The sequence below is a fragment of the Varanus komodoensis genome, unplaced genomic scaffold, assembly GCF_004798865.1.
Source record: "Varanus komodoensis strain SLA01 unplaced genomic scaffold, ASM479886v1 scaffold79, whole genome shotgun sequence".
In the NCBI taxonomy this organism is placed as follows: domain Eukaryota; kingdom Metazoa; phylum Chordata; class Lepidosauria; order Squamata; family Varanidae; genus Varanus; species Varanus komodoensis.
The window spans coordinates 317,484-332,668 of NW_025336467.1; the positions used below are offsets into that span (position 1 = coordinate 317,484).

The 15,185-nt window shown below is 49.7% G+C and overlaps 2 protein-coding genes across 6 annotated transcripts in view; one reads left to right on the top strand and one right to left on the bottom strand.

Annotated features, from left to right (window-relative positions):
* Positions 1-5,522, top strand: part of LOC123035353 (transducin-like enhancer protein 2) — a 36,505-nt gene extending 30,983 nt beyond the window's left edge. The window contains exons 15-18 of the mRNA XM_044453428.1: positions 1,263-1,410; positions 1,698-1,848; positions 4,039-4,115; positions 5,415-5,522. Of these exons, the coding sequence (XP_044309363.1) occupies positions 1,263-1,410; positions 1,698-1,848; positions 4,039-4,115; positions 5,415-5,522 (484 nt within the window). The remainder of the gene's footprint in view (positions 1-1,262; positions 1,411-1,697; positions 1,849-4,038; positions 4,116-5,414) is intronic.
* Positions 5,523-8,586: 3,064 nt separating this feature from the next.
* The window catches only part of LOC123035390 (transducin-like enhancer protein 1), a 40,614-nt gene continuing 34,015 nt past the window's right edge, over positions 8,587-15,185 (bottom strand). For all 5 annotated transcript variants that reach the window (XM_044453490.1, XM_044453492.1, XM_044453488.1 and 2 more), the window contains 6 exons: positions 14,839-15,088; positions 13,786-14,033; positions 12,322-12,469; positions 11,195-11,345; positions 10,450-10,526; positions 8,587-8,913 (listed from right to left, as the gene is read on the bottom strand). In XM_044453490.1, coding sequence (XP_044309425.1) covers positions 8,806-8,913; positions 10,450-10,526; positions 11,195-11,345; positions 12,322-12,469; positions 13,786-14,033; positions 14,839-15,088 — 982 coding nt within the window. In that variant the 3' untranslated portion in view covers positions 8,587-8,805. The remainder of the gene's footprint in view (positions 8,914-10,449; positions 10,527-11,194; positions 11,346-12,321; positions 12,470-13,785; positions 14,034-14,838; positions 15,089-15,185) is intronic.

Sequence of the window (15,185 nt, forward strand, 5' to 3'; positions counted from 1 at the left end):
ACTTATATGCAGAGCACATCATGAGAAAGGCAGGCCTAGATGAATCATCAGTTGGAATTAAGATTGCTGGGAGAAATATCAACTATCTCAGATATGCAGATGTTACCACTCTAATGGCAGAAAGTGAAGAGGAACTAAAGAGCCTCTTGATGCGGGTGAAGGAGGAGAGCATAAAAGCTGACTTGAAACTCAACATTAAGAAAACTAATATCATGGCATCCGGTCCTCTCACTTCCTGGCAAATAGATGGGGGAGAAATGGAAGTAGTGACAGATTTGATTTTCCTGGGCTCCAAGATCACCGCAGATGGGGACTGCAGCCAAGAAATTAAAAGACGCTTGCTCCTGGGGAGGAAAGCTATGGCAAATCTAGACAGCATACTAAAAAGCAGAGACATCACCCTGCCGACAAAAGTGCGTATAGTCAAGGCTATGGTTTTCCCAGTTGCAATGTATGGCTGTGAAAGCTGGACCATAAGGAAGGCTGAGCGCCAAAGGATTGAGGCCTTTGGTTTGTGGTGCTGGAGGAGACTCCTGCGAGTCCCTTGGACCGCAAGGTGATCAAACCGGTCAGTCCTAGAGGAGATCCACTCTGACTGCTCTTTAGAAGGCCAGATCCTGAAGATGAAGCTCAAATACTTTGGCCACCTAATGAGAAGGAAGGACTCCCTGGAGAAGACCCTGATGCTGGGCACAATAGATGGCAAAAGAAGGAGGGGACGGCAGAGGATGAGGTGGCTGGATGGGGTCACTGAAGCAGTCGGCATGAGATTAGGTGGACTCTGGGGGATGGTGGAGGACAGGAAGGCCTGGAGGAGTGTTGTCCATGAGGTTGCGATGGGCCAGGCATGACTTCCCGAATAGCATAGCATAGCATAGCATAGCATAGCATAGCATAGCATAGCATAGCATATGATGCTTTCTGTGTGGGCTGGAGCTCTTGGCCTAGCCTTCCTCACAGGGTTTTTTTAGGTGAACCTTATACATTCCGCTGACCTGCTTCATGGGGGTAACACAAACATATACTTTAAAAACCACTGTACAGGATAGTGAGTTTGCTGCCACAAATAAGAGAACACTGATGTGACACAGATGGCCATTCTGGGGGTTCATTTCCATTGTCCTGTTCGTTTGCATTGGATCGTGGGCCCACAGCGGTATGTAGCAATCAAATAAAATTGATGGTTGGCAGAGAATTAATGATTTGGATTGAACAAACCATGATGTTACCCCCTGGCATTTTGTCCTGTTTCCCCTCCCCAGGCAGTTCCAGGGTCACACGGATGGAGCCAGCTGCATTGACATCTCCAATAATGGAATCAATCTCTGGACAGGGGGCTTGGACAACACCGTGAGGTGCTGGGACCTGCGGGAAGGCCTGCCGCTTCAGCAGCACAATTTCAGCTCCCAGGTCATCATTTTTACCCTGCCCCTCAACCAAAAAGGCTGCTGGGGGAGCACCATACCTATGAGTAACAAGAAGCAAGATAGTTTGCTGGTGTATAATCCAAAAGGGCAAGACACACAAGGAAAGGGTGAAGTGGAGGGTAGAGGGGAAAAAAGTCAGTGGTCTGAAAAGGTTCCGTTTTCTTGGGTGGCGGTGGGTTAGCGTGGGGCGCTTGGCAATGTAAGGGGTGGGCGTTTTGGGAGGAAGGAGACCATGTTTTGTGTCTCTTTCCACCCCCTTCTCACCTCCAGGTCTTCTCCCTGGGCTACTGCCCCACCGGGGAGTGGCTGGCGGTCGGGATGGAAAGCAACAGTGTCGAGGTCCTGCATGTGACAAAACCTGAGAAGTACCAGCTGTACCTCCATGAGAGCTGCGTGCTTTCCCTCAAATTTGCTAATTGTGGTAAGTGTGTGAGTCTCCACAAATGCAAGTTCAGGCACCATTTCAAGGCAGGACGTGTGGCAGAGAGTGAGCTGTGCCGATGGCAACCTTATTTAATGCTTGCATTGACCGTCTTTTCTTCCATGTTCACCTTCCTCTCCATTTTCACCCTCACAGCAATTCATAGAAGGAGGGGCTTTTTGGGGGGGGGGAGTGGCCTTCCACCCTGCAGTACAGGGGTGTCAAAATTCTTTTGGCCAAAGAGCTGAATTTAGTTGCAGAGGCGCTCTTGGGGCTGATTGCAATGGAACTAGCAAACATAAATAGCAGCCTGTAGGAGTAAAGATCTCGCTGCCTGGCACAGAGCCTACAGAGAAGCATTCCAGCCTGTCAGAACGGTGCCACAGCTGGGGAGGCAGCAAAACACAGAAAACATAGAAAACAGAGCGAGTCAGAAGGGGCCTCCCGGGCCATCTAGTCTGACCTCTGGCACCAGCTGGCTCCACTCACGACATGCCCACCATGTGCACGTCCAGCCTGTCCTTGAACACCCGCACCGATGGGGCCTCAACCACCTCCCGGGGAAGCCCATTCCACACCCTTGGGGTCCCGACTGTCAGGAAGTGCTTCCTGGCATCCAAATTGAGCCTTGGCTCCCTGAGCTTTGCTCTGTTGGAACGCGTCCTTCCTTCCTCCGCAGGGGAGAACTGGTCTCTACCCACCTCCGTGTAACACCCCCTCACACACCTGTATGTTGCCAACATATCCCCTCTGAGTCTCCTCTTCTCCAGGCTGAAGAGACCCAGTTCCCTCAGTCTCGCCTCATACGGCATCCCCTGCAAACCGGCCACCAGCCTTGTGGCCCTATGCTGCACTGACTCTAACCTGGCTATATCCTTCCTGTAATGAGGGGCCCAGAACTGAGCACAATACTCCACTTGCGGGCGCACCAGAGTCGTGTAGAGTGATAGTAACACCTCTCTTGATCTAGAAGCCACACTTCTGGCTATGCAACCAAGGGTGGCGTTTGCCCTCTTGACCACCGCATCACACGGCTGGCTCATGTTCAGCCTGCAGTCAACCAGCACCCCGAGGTCCCTTTCACAAGTGCTGCTCTCCAGCCACTTGTCCCCTAACCTGTACTTCTGACACCCATTCCCATGCCTCAAGTGCAAGACCTTGCACTTATCCACATTGAACACCATCCTGTTGTCTCCACTTCCATAGTCTGTCCAGATCCTTTTGGATCTGGAGTACCTGCTCCTCAGTTGTGGCCACTGCTCCAGTTTTAGTGTCGTCTGCAAATTTGATCAGCAGACTGTTCACCCCTTCTTCCATGTCATTAATGAAAAGATTAAACAGGATCGGCCCCAGGACAGAGCCCAAAAGAGATGGGGAAGGGCTTTGGCCAATTTGGGCTTCCCGTAGCGAGGTCAGGACTGCTGGCAGGTTTGGGGCCCCTGGCCTGGCAGGTTTGCACGCTGATGTTTTTGTGCTTGCATCTGACAGATGTTGGGATCAAGTGCCTTAAAACTGCTGAAATTAATTCACCTGCAGGGAGGGTCTTTCAACTATGACTGATCATGGAGGCACCATAGAGCCTCCATAGCTAGGGGCAGTCTTCCTCTTAAAGCTGGGTGCTGTAGACTATCCTTTCCCAAGCCAACACCCTCCAACTAGGTTGAACTATACATAGAAAAAAGAAACATAGAATCAGAGCAAGTCAGAAGGGGCCTCCTACCATGTGCATGTCCAGCTCATCCTTAAACACCCTCACTGTTGGGGATGATGGGAGTACCAGTCCCTGTGGGCTTTCTGTGTTGCTGGAAATGGAATGGCAAGGATGGGGGCTGCCTACAATCCTTCGTCACTGGCAATGCAAGTGCGGAAGCTGGAATATGTAATCCAGCAGCTTCTCTGGGGAATAATCCACCCCCCACTCTTGCTTTAGATGGGCTCCTGCTGAATTTAACACCTGTTCAGCAAGGTAACCTCAATGGAAATTGCCAACCTACAAATTGCCAGAAAAACAAGGGGCTTTTGCAAGTGAGGTTAATGCATCTCTGTTTTAAAAGCTGGGGCCCAAAGGTGTCAAAGTCTACTTTCCCCTCCTCGCTTCCCAGCTGGAACTTCAATTTTCCTCCTACAGATAAAAACGGATGTATCAAACCCAGTCTCAGACCGTTTTTCCCCCTCCCTCTCTCACTGCAGGGAAATGGTTTATCAGCACTGGCAAAGATAGTTTGCTTACTGCATGGCGGACGCCATATGGCGCAAGCATCTTTCAGGTACAAGAACAGCACATGGGGGCCTGGGGTGCTTCTAAAACCTTCAGCCAAATATGTCACTGTCCCAGCGTGGGGGCAGTTCTGAGATTTCGGAAAGCAGGGAGCCTTCAGGCATTGCACTGGGTGCCCTAGTTCTCTGCCAGGACATGGGACCCTGTCTAGCTACCCCATATTTCAATGCTCAGATTTGACCGGCTCTTTCTCCTCATAAAATGCCCATTAATAAACACATTTTAGCCCAAAGTTTGCGTTTCTAAATTGGGCATGTGTGCATGTAAATTCATTGTGAGACCCCCTTTTGGGATCTGGCTTTCCTCCCCTAATCATCCATCACCTGCTCTGCTCCTTTTCACCGGAGTTAAACCTGAACTCTGAGTGTGGAGAGGCTGACTTTATCCTAAGCCATCACCCTTCTTGGAAAGATCACACAAAATCCGAGACTTCCAATTTTGGAATAAAGGACAAATTTGAATAAAATCTCTGGAAAGTCGTATGCCTGGCTGCAGTCCCACTGATCCCAAACCTTCACGCCAGAGGAGAAATTTTGGGAGCCTTGGGCAACACATCTGGTACTCCAGTTCCTCTATTGGTGGACTTTCCTGGGGGCAGCACAAATGCTTGGACTGTCCCACCCCACACAACAGTCTAGGACCTGGGACAGGGGACCCTGTTGCACTACTGCAGACCTGGGGAACATGGGTCGCATGACGCTTGCTGCCCTGGTGTTGCCCTCCATTTGACGCCAACGCTGCTGGAATTGCCAGCTGGAACTGGAGTTGTCCGAGCTTTGCTTTTGGCAGGGATGGTCCTTCACTTGCAGCCCCATGGTAAGGAAGGGAGCAAGGACAGGCATTGTCCACAGCGCCAGTGGGTAGCCTGGAAGTCATTAATGCATTTTGTAGGGCATTGGCACAATTAGCCAGGAAGTCTACTGTGCTAACGCAGAGTCGTTTGGCTGCCTGCAATTGTGAGTGCTTCCGTCTGCAACTGTTCACACCTGGAGTGAAAGCTGGTCTCTGGAATCTGTGCACCAAGCCGACGGCTAGTGGTCAGGCAAGGCCACCTCCTAAATGGCTTGTGACTGTTCAGTCTTCCCTGCATGGGACTAAGCTCAAAGAAAAAAGGAAAGCAGGGAGAGAGCGGGAAAGCCAAGGAGGCAGGATGTTCCACAAGGGGAATATTGGGGAAAGGGGAGAAACAGGTTTTAGGAAAGCATGCTAGCTCATTTGGGAGACCAGAACTGTCTCCCCACCCCTGCTTTTGCATTTTTTTTATTTTTATGTTTTATGTTTTTTGCAGTCCAGAGAATCTTCTTCAATGCTTTGCTGTGACATCTCTGCCAACGGCAAAATAATCGTGACAGGTTCGGGAGACAAGAAGGCGACGGTTTATGAAGTTGTGTACTGAAGAGAGAGCGCTTGTGCTGTGTACTGCCCACTTGCTTTTCTGTCATTGGAGACCCCCACCCCTGCTTCAGAAACTGGTTGGAAGCCACTCCTGCCATGCCAGCAAGAAAACCGGGATAGCCTTGAGGAAGCCGAGAGGTTGCCCCCCACCGCCCTCCCCTGGTATCCCAACCTGGGCTGACCTTTGCCATTTTGTGGAGCTCCACCACTAAAGGTGAAGATTCCAGCAGAGACAGCCCATGTATGTCCAAGCCTGACTTGAGACCTCAGTGAGGACTAGAAGCTTGAAAGTCTGGGCTCCATAGGCACATGTTTATGATCCCTTCAGAAGCAGAGTGCATCAGCAGGGTATTATTTATGTAAACCAGGTAAGAATGACAGAGAGGGGGAGGGATTTCTGTATCTTCTCTGCCAAGTGAATAACTGGGATAGAGGAGCAGATGTTTAACCTTCCCTAACAGGAAAGACCTCCCCCCCCCAATCCAAGCCCCACTGATGTTTTTTCTGGGTGCAAACAAGACACCCATGTTAAGAAGTGCCTGAATTATTCAATGGATTTTCAAATTGCAAGCACCTGGGCCAGTCCTTTAGGAACTGTATCCATCCACCTATCCAAATATCCTTGGCATCCTAGCCCCTTGCATGGCCAAGGATCAGGGAGGATGGGAGTTGCCATCCAGCTTCCTGCCAAGGGGCACCGCCTACCCTTCCCTGAGCCTGTTTTAGGGGAACAATTCCAACATCTGCAGCAAATGTTGAATTGCTGCTGCATCAAACCAACCCAGTGCTGGTGCAGTGATTCCCTAGCTAAAAAATGTGCCATTTGTGAGAAGTTTAAGCTATATTGCGCTATTTTGAGAGACTTTCACCTTTGCCTTACATGCCACTTAATTCTGCCCTCCAACTCTTCTCAACCTTTCAGCTTAAAGATTCAGCAACCTTGCAGAGTAAAAAAAATCTCTAATATTCACACATGGCTTTTGCAATGGAGCTTTGCCATCGAAAAACGTAATATATTACAAGGCATACGCTGATGCATACATATTTGTAATTGTGAAAGTGTGAAAATTAAGATTTAATCTGCTCTCTCTGTGGCACATAGAATTATTTGAAGCTTGTGTGTAAAGCTGTATTTGTGACCAACCAGAGTTTGGATGGGAAAAATAAGAAACTGGCACTGGTCCTTGCTAATGCTGCTAAAAGTGTACATACATGGGGGGGGGGGGGGGGGATTGAGCAAGCTTGTGTATTACTTTCTTGCATGACAAGTCATTCAGCCCCTGCCCTGCAGGTCAGTTCCTGAAGGCTGTTTGCTGACTGGGAAGGCAATCAAAGGTATAGAAGGCAACAGACTCAGGCAGCTGGAACAACTGATTTCCCAATGCAGTTTACTGGGTTTTGCCCTGGGGTGGGGGGGCAACTCTTTACAGGGCCGTTGCTCCACTGCCCACTATGCAGCGCAGCTGGGGTTACCAAATAACACCCTCCTGTGCCAAACCCTTTACTTTTCAAGGGCTGCTGATGAAACACCGGTTAGAAATGTTGCCCAAGGTGGTTTTTCCCTTCCCCAGATGAGCTGCCCCTGAAACACCCCCATGGCAAGAGATGGATGCGTTCTGGTCACTTTGTGTTCTTGTGAGTTCGATTTTTGCGGTTGCAAGTTCTGTCTCTCTTTTTAAGAATTTCTTGAACTGAGCACAATTCTCTCAGCCCTACCTTTGGGGAACTAATCTGCTGTTAACCATCTGGTATTAGCTTTTTTGCCTTTTTCCTTTAATTGATACATCCAGAAGCTTTGAGTCAAAGAAAAATATGCTCAAGCGAAGAGAACATGTTCAAGATAACATGAGAGCACTGCTTTTTTGTCAAAGACTGCACTTCCATCCCTTCATAACTGTGACGCTTGCTATAAAAAACTAAACCTGTAATTGCATTTTGTTTTTTAAAATCTAGGTTGCATTCCAATATGGTCAAACGCATTGTACTCTTTAATTAGTCAAACCAGTCTCTTGTTGGCTCTAATATCTGTTTCTATAAAGTGCTTTCTGCAAACACAAAGATTTCAAGTCTTTCGGGCAATTATCTCCCTGTGTTGCACTGAAGCCTGCCAAAAGTAATATTAAAAGCCACAGTCTGTGGCATTTTTTTAAGGGATGAAGGATGAATTCCTACAGGTGGCCGTTGTTGCCTGTGGGGCTACAGCGTTCTTCAGGGCCCAAAGTCCTGCAATATCAAGGCTGGGACTCTGAAGGATAGAGTCCCGTCATAGCTGGCCTGGGAAGAACGACAAGCTTTTCTTAGGGTACACCTGGGCCTCAGGAAGCCGGGGGGCGTGTGGGAAGCAGAGCACCAGGGCTGACAGCTTCCACTGACTTTTATCAGTGCCCCAGCTTCTCTCCTTAGCCAGTGCTTGATCGAGGCAGCTGAAAACAGCTTAGATAAAACATTCCTAACCTATGGCTTGCTTTGTCCGTCCGATACACAGAAGTCTGGGGATAGCCGTTTACGAGCATCCAAGGTAGAGGGGAACTCTCTGTACCCAGCACGCGTTTTCTTTCCCGTGTGTGTTCCTGCAACCCAAGGTGAAGCTCAGAGGGACTCCATGCGGTTTACTCCAGAGTCAGCCTGCACACTGCAAGGGCTCTGCATGGATCGTGGCCCTAATCCGTTTCTAGGAACTGGATTCTGTTGGCCGGGAGCCGGGTAGCACAGCTTCTCACGGCCTACATGGAACTCCTGCAAAGCTAAGGAAGGTGTGGGGCTCCTGAACAAGTGGTTTATTCTCCCGCCCCTGCTTTTCCTGTTGCTAGTCATGCCGCTAGTCCCTCATGTTGGCACATCTTTTGTATGCATGCCATGGCAGGTAGCCTTTCCCCTTAAATAAAACCCCGAAAGCAAACAGACTGAGAATAAGTCCTGACCAACACCCAATGTTTTTATTTAAAGATTTTAAAAAAATTAAACACACAAGAAAATAAAAGGAATTTAAACCAAAAGAGGAACACCCCCCCCCAACACACATACTTGTGTGCACACCCCACTGCCTTTGTCCCCCCAAAATAAGAGCCGGCGGGGGAGCAAAGCAGCCGCTGCCAGTCGATCGCTCGTCTCCATCCCTCGTTTGCCGAAAGAAGCCGGCAGAGCTGCAGTTCGAGGCAGTCCCCCGCACCTGCTTTGCTATGAGTTCACTTTCTGTAAGTGGATTCTTTGGCTGGAAAAAAAACTGGGGGGGACTCGCTTCGCCCCTTCTCCCAGGTGGCGTTTTGACAAGGGCGTGATCCGCCTCAGTACATGACCTCATAAACGGAGGCCTTCTTGTCCCCGGAGCCGGTGACGATGAACTGGTCATCTGTAGAAACATCACAGCTAAGGACGGAGGAGGATTCCTTCGACTGAAATGGAAGGAAGGGAAGATGATGCAACTGTGCGGGTTGGGGGAAGACAGCAGACACGGCAACGAGCACATCGAGAGAGCAGGCGCCCGCACTAATGGGGGCTCAGGAAAAGAGGGTGCAAAAGCAGCCGCTGAATAAGAGGGGGCTTTCTGGCTGCCTGGAGGAATGCGAAGGTTTGCTGAAGGGTCATTAAAAGCTTTTTCATCATTCTTTTGATGAAGGCATTCGAGCTTCCCAGGCAAACTACAGCCTGATGAGAACCGAACAGCCGCAAGTTCTCTGTACTAAGTGTCTTTTTTGTGTCGGGGAATGGGAAAGAGTTGAATAAAAGATCCTGGAGGAAGGGATGGTTGGCCGCACCCCAGAACAAGAGAACATTCCCGTTTTCTCTTGTGAGTTGTACTTGATTATACATCAGTCCGGCATACAATTATTCCTTGCAGAATAAAAGGTAATTTGCACAGGTCCCACCCCCATCCTAAATGTGACATCTAGAAGAGCACCATTCCAAAAGAGAACTCCGTGGAGGCAGCGTTCCCAAGCACCAGAAACTCAGATCCCACACACATTGTGTGGGGCACCACCTCCGACTCCCAACACAGCTGGCGGGGGGCACAGCCGGTGGATACAAGGAGAAGGGTCTGTCCAGTCGTGGCCCCCAGTAGGAGAACAAGCTTCCCGTTAAAGCTCACCTGGTGCCAATCATACTATCTTTTCGGCGCTAGGTCAAGACTTTACTGCAGGGCATTTAATTAGTTTACTGGTGCTTTGTTAGTTGTCTGAAGGTTCAGTCAGGTTTTATCCCAAGTTACTGGAATTTTATGTGTGTTTCAGATTTTTGTATATGAATTTCTCCCCCATTGTTTTGATACTGTAGTGCATCTTAGGTTGTGCTTTAATAGATTAAAGCTTGCTAGTAGCTTCAGTGACTAGGTGCAAGAGAATTAAATAAGTTAAATTAAGGAAAACATTAAACGACAGTACTTTGTAAATAAGACAGAAACAAATTAGCTATTTCTGCAGTATTTGGTCAGTATTGTGAGGGCTATTTTAAACCAATTGGGAGCTTTCGGGCTCTATTAAAAAAAAGGCAGCCCCTTGTAGACAGCCTGAATATCACCTGATGGTTACTCAGTTGTCCCTTCCTGCACTGTGCATGCAGTTTTCCTTTGGGCCTGCTGGTTAAACAGATCATGCAGGTTTTCTAAGGCAATGGAAAACCTGCCAAACCTGATTATGCCCGTTGCACTTTCAGCTCTGCTGCACATATAAAAAACTACTGGGTTTTGCGCAACCCAAGATGGTAATAAAAAGGCAGCACAGCCCTTCACGTACCCCTACTTCTGCCCCCCTTTAAAAAGCACATTTTGCAAGCATTTAATAAAGGGGTCTGCACAGGTTTCCTGACTTAGCAAAAAACAAGAAAGCTCATGCGCCCAAAGCACCTCTCAAAACACTGTTCCCTCTCTGTAAAGTTATCATCTACTTATTTACCGCCCCCACCACCAAAAAGAGTTCAGCCTCCCTCCCTACCTGAAATATACTTGCTCCATACGGTGTCCTCCAAGCATTCAACAAGTTGTCCTTTCCAGTGCTCACAAACCATTTCCCTGTAGTTGAAATGAGTTGAAACAAGCTGCTAAAATTTTCCGGGTCTTCCACAGGTGAATAATTAATTTCAGACTTGGGGAAAGTCGCTCTTTCTTTAAGGGAAATAAACTTTGAAAAGGCAGCCTCTTTTATACCTTTCCTCCTCCTCCTCTCACTTTTTCTTTTCCCTTTTCAGGGGGGTGGGGAATGAGTGCCCTCCTGCCCCACACAAGTCAGGGGTTGGCCTCCCACCATGAGGCAGGACAAAATATTGAGAGCTACCAGTGAAGTTTTCCTGCCACCACTGGGAAGATAAGATGAAGGGCCACCTTCCTTTTGAAGAACTCAGGAGACAAGCAACGGAACTGACACATCAACTCACACCAAACTCATGTCCTGAGCTAGACAATCCATGCACAAGTGAAACAAACTTAATCCTACACTTTGTGGAAATCCCCCCTCCCCAAAATAGGGGGAAAACCCCTCATGGAGACCAGAAACAGTATAGACTGGAATGGAATGGAGTGGAGTGGGAGAGGGCTTAGCTGGCTGGCTGGCACACAGGGGCTCTGCAGAGGATGAAATGGAGTGGCCAAGATGGGGGCATGGTTGACTGGCTGGCGGGCACCTTCAAGAGGAGCAGTCCACAGTACAGAATATATATGTTTGTGTGCAGGGTTCTACATACCACAGGAGGCAAATTTGAGGGACAGGACGCAGCTCTCGTGCAGGTGGAGCTGGTACTTCTCCGGCTTCGTCACATGCAATATCTCAACGTTGCTGCTTTCCATCCCGACTGCCAGCCACTCCCCGGTGGGGCAGTAGCCGAGAGAGAAGATCTGGAAAGGGAAGAGAAAGAATGGGCACTGGTTGGACAGAGATATGGGCCCAGCAGAACTGGTGTTTTGTGGGAGCCATATTAAATGGAAATTCCGGAAGCAGTACTATTTGACAGACCAGGAATGCACTCATGTTTCTAGTCCTCACTGTGGCAAAGCAGCCAGGCAACCCCCGAAAACCAGTGGTATGGGGGAGGATTTTGGAGTAAAACTCACAACATTCCTTTCAGCTGATCCTTTTTTGGCTAGGTGAACTGAGGAAGTCAGAACCGCAGCCCAGATTTGGGACTGCAGTGAGGGAACAAGATTCAAAACCTGCAGGCACTGTAAGTTTCCCAAACTGAGTCACAGGTCCCCTGAGTATATAGCAGGAAGACATAAAAACAGTGTCTTCAAATAACAACATGCTTAAAGGCGTAGGACGGTTCAGCAACGATACACGATGGGAGCCGTGAATTAGACCAGATGTTTGAAGAATGGAGAAAGGGAGAAGTCCTTTATGGAGGGCATCATTCACTTATGGAACTCACTGCCACAGGATGCAGTAGCCTGGATAGTCTCAAGAGGGGATAAGGCAAATTCAGGGCTACAAAACAGAGGTGCACCAATTCAGGTCCCCCAGCCACATCTGGCCTGCACACATTCCCAATCATTCCTTCTCATCTTCCCTGGAAGGCCATAGCCCCTTTTCCTCTTCGTTGTGACTACCAATTGCTTGCCGGTTTCCAGCTTCTGTGCTGCTCTTCCCCCTTTTAAGAGAGTGGCAGGTCTCGCTTACAGTTTACACCCCAGCATCAAGAGAAAAATGTAAAATATGCTGGAATTTTCAGCCTTGCGTCTTTCAGCGCCGGCCCACCCACCACAGGAAGCTGGCTCCCAGGTGCTAATGAGGACGAACTTGTCCTCCATGGCCTCAGCCATGTCAACGGGGCCACACTGAGTGAGTCCCCGCCCCACCCCTTTCCCCGCCTCCTGCCTGTGAGCTGAAATCGTGCTGCTGGAGCTGCCGGCCCTCCCGAAGGTCCCAGCTCCGGACGGTGTTGTCCAAGCCCCCTGTCCAGAGTTTGGTGCCATCGCTGGAGATGTCGATGCAGCTGGCTCCATCCGTGTGACCCTGGAACTGCCTGGGGAGGGTGGAAGAGAAAAAAAGAGGCACGCCGTGGCAGACAAGCAGAGATGCACGGAGCAGGAACAACGGATCACCTTCCACGATTAGCACAGCCAAGCTGCCAAACTGAGTAAAAAGGACTTCGAAATGATTAACTCTCTGGGAGCATAGCATCCTGCTCTTCCTCTGAATCTGAGGGTTTTTTCCCTTTTTTAATTTGCAAATAAGTTTCCAGTCCTTATGGAAAGGACTAAGAAAGTGGATAAGCAACACTGCTGAGATCTCAGAAGCCAGAGGTGTGATCTTGAGCATGTTCTCTACCATGCCCAAAAGGGAAAGAGGCGATGCAAAGGAGGATACATTTATGCAAACTTACTTGTGTATTGTCTGAAGGGGGTCTGTGACACTTACATCCCACCTTTTTTTCCCCTTGCAAGGAATCTTAGGCAGTCTATGCTGTCCTGGTATTCTTCATGTTGTTCTTACAACAAAGCTGTGACTGAGGGGCAGTTACTGACTCAAAGTCATACAGTGAGTCTCATGTCCATAATGGGGGATTTGGCCCCAATGTCAATTCAGGATCTTCAGCACTAGACTACACAGGTTTACAAATTAAACTTGGTTTCATCTTCGAAACAATCCTGCAAAGTTGTTGCTAGTCACGAAGTCCTGTCTGACCCATCGCGACCCCATGGACAACATTCCTCCAGGCCTTCCTGTCCTCCACTATCCCCCAGAGTCCACCCAAGCTCACACCCACTGCCCCAGTGACCCAATCCAGCCACCTCATCCTCTGCCGCTTCCTTCCCCTTTGCCCTTCAGTCCTTCCCAGCATCAGGGTCTTCTCCAGGGAGTCCTTCCTTCTCATTGGGTGGCCAAAGCATTTGAGCTTCAGCTTCAGGATCTGGCCTTCTAGAGAGCAGTCAGGGTGGATCTCCTCTAGGACTGACCGGTTTGATCGCCTTGTGGTCCAAGGGACTCGCAGGAGTCTCCTCCAGCACCACAATCCAAAGGCCTCAATCCTTCAGCGCTCAGCCTTCCTTATGGTCCAGCTTTCACAGCCATACATTGCAACTGGGAAAACCAAGCCTTGACTTTATGCACTTTTGTTGGCATGGTGATGTCTCTGCTTTTTAGTATGCTGTCTAGATTTGCCATGTTTCCTGCAAAGCAGGTTAACCCAGAGACACCAATGGGCCCATACCTACTCAGTGAGACTCAGAACCAAGTAGGGGCTTGAACCCGGGGCTAGCCAGGCACTCTAGCCACTGTACTGTATTTGCTTCAACACCCCAAGCCCAACTCCTTCTTGGCATGCAGCGGAAAGCTTACCTAACAAGGGTTTGGTTCTGCAAATCCCACACCACGATGTTTCCGTCGCTGCAGCAGGAGAAGCAGACCTTGGCGTCAGGGCTGATGGCCAGGGCGTAGCAGGCGGGGGCCGAGGAGGTCAGCTCAGCCTTGATCCGGGGGGTGGGGGCCGCCAAGTCCCAGATGGACAGGGTGCTGGCCTCCCCGCCGACGATGAGGCTGCGGCCGTCTGGCAGGAGCTTGCAGGAGCGGATGTAGTTCTCACGGTTCTGGGACAGGAGAGAGAAAGAGAGAGAGACAGATAGACAGTCAGACAGACAGACAGAGTTATTTCCATCCCTGGAAGTTATGCACAGAAGCTGCCAGGTCAGGCATTGTTCAGCTTTCCTCCTTTGTTTCTGAAAAATCAAGTTTCTAGCCCCTTTGCTAATGGCCAAATCACATTACAGGAGACCAGAGATGGATATCCCAGTGTTTGCTTTTAAAAACAGCTGCAGAGAGGTCTGAGCATAGTGGGGTTAGTGGTGGTGCTGGGTGGAGTGGTATTTAGCCCCGCCCCACCCCACCCCTACATCCTGAGTGGGTCACAGAAACTCCTGGCACAATTTAAATGAGTGAATTGCTCCTGCAGATAAGTCCCCACTCCAATTTTGTTGCTGCTTGGGTCAAATTTGGAAGCTCCTGACAAACGTCTCCTATTCCACTTGAGCCCCAGAATTTTTGCCTGTAACCACAATGAAAACAGACACCCTTGTGGATAGAAAAGAAAAAACTATATTAATTTGAAGCAACATAAAAACCCCCTGGAGTAGCTTTCTAGGGTAATGCTTTCCTTTTTCCTCCCAGCGCTTCTGTACACAAAACCTACACAGCAAGTAAACATTCCGCTGAAGATAATACAGAATCCTGGCCAAGCTGCTCACACCTATTTGCATGGCCAGCAATCAACAGGCCTCAAAAATCAGGGAAGGTTCCAAGACTGGCTTTGCTTCATTGCAGAACCACCAAGGCAGAAATTGGAAAAGGATCGGAGCAGCCCGTCTGCCGTGCAGCTCGCGGACTCGCTCTGCATACCAGGCAATCCAGCTGCGCCACAGGGGTCTTGGCGCCTTGCTGCCCCACGTCCCAGACCTTCACGCAGCCCTTCCCTCCCGTGTAGACATGCTGGGTGGAGTTGCTGATGGTGACGGCACAGACCACCTCGCCGTGGGCCAGCGTGTGCAGCTGGCGCGCGTGCCGTGGGATGCCGGAGCCGATCAGGGCGTCGGGCGGGAAGGGGACCGGCTGCATCTGCCCGTCGGCGCTCACGTGGAAGGAATACGCCCTGAAGAACACAAGAAGCAGGAGGACAACCACGCTTTAAAGGGGAGCGTCCAACTCCACCTTGCCAAACGCTTTAAAAAAGATCGGGAATGCTGCTG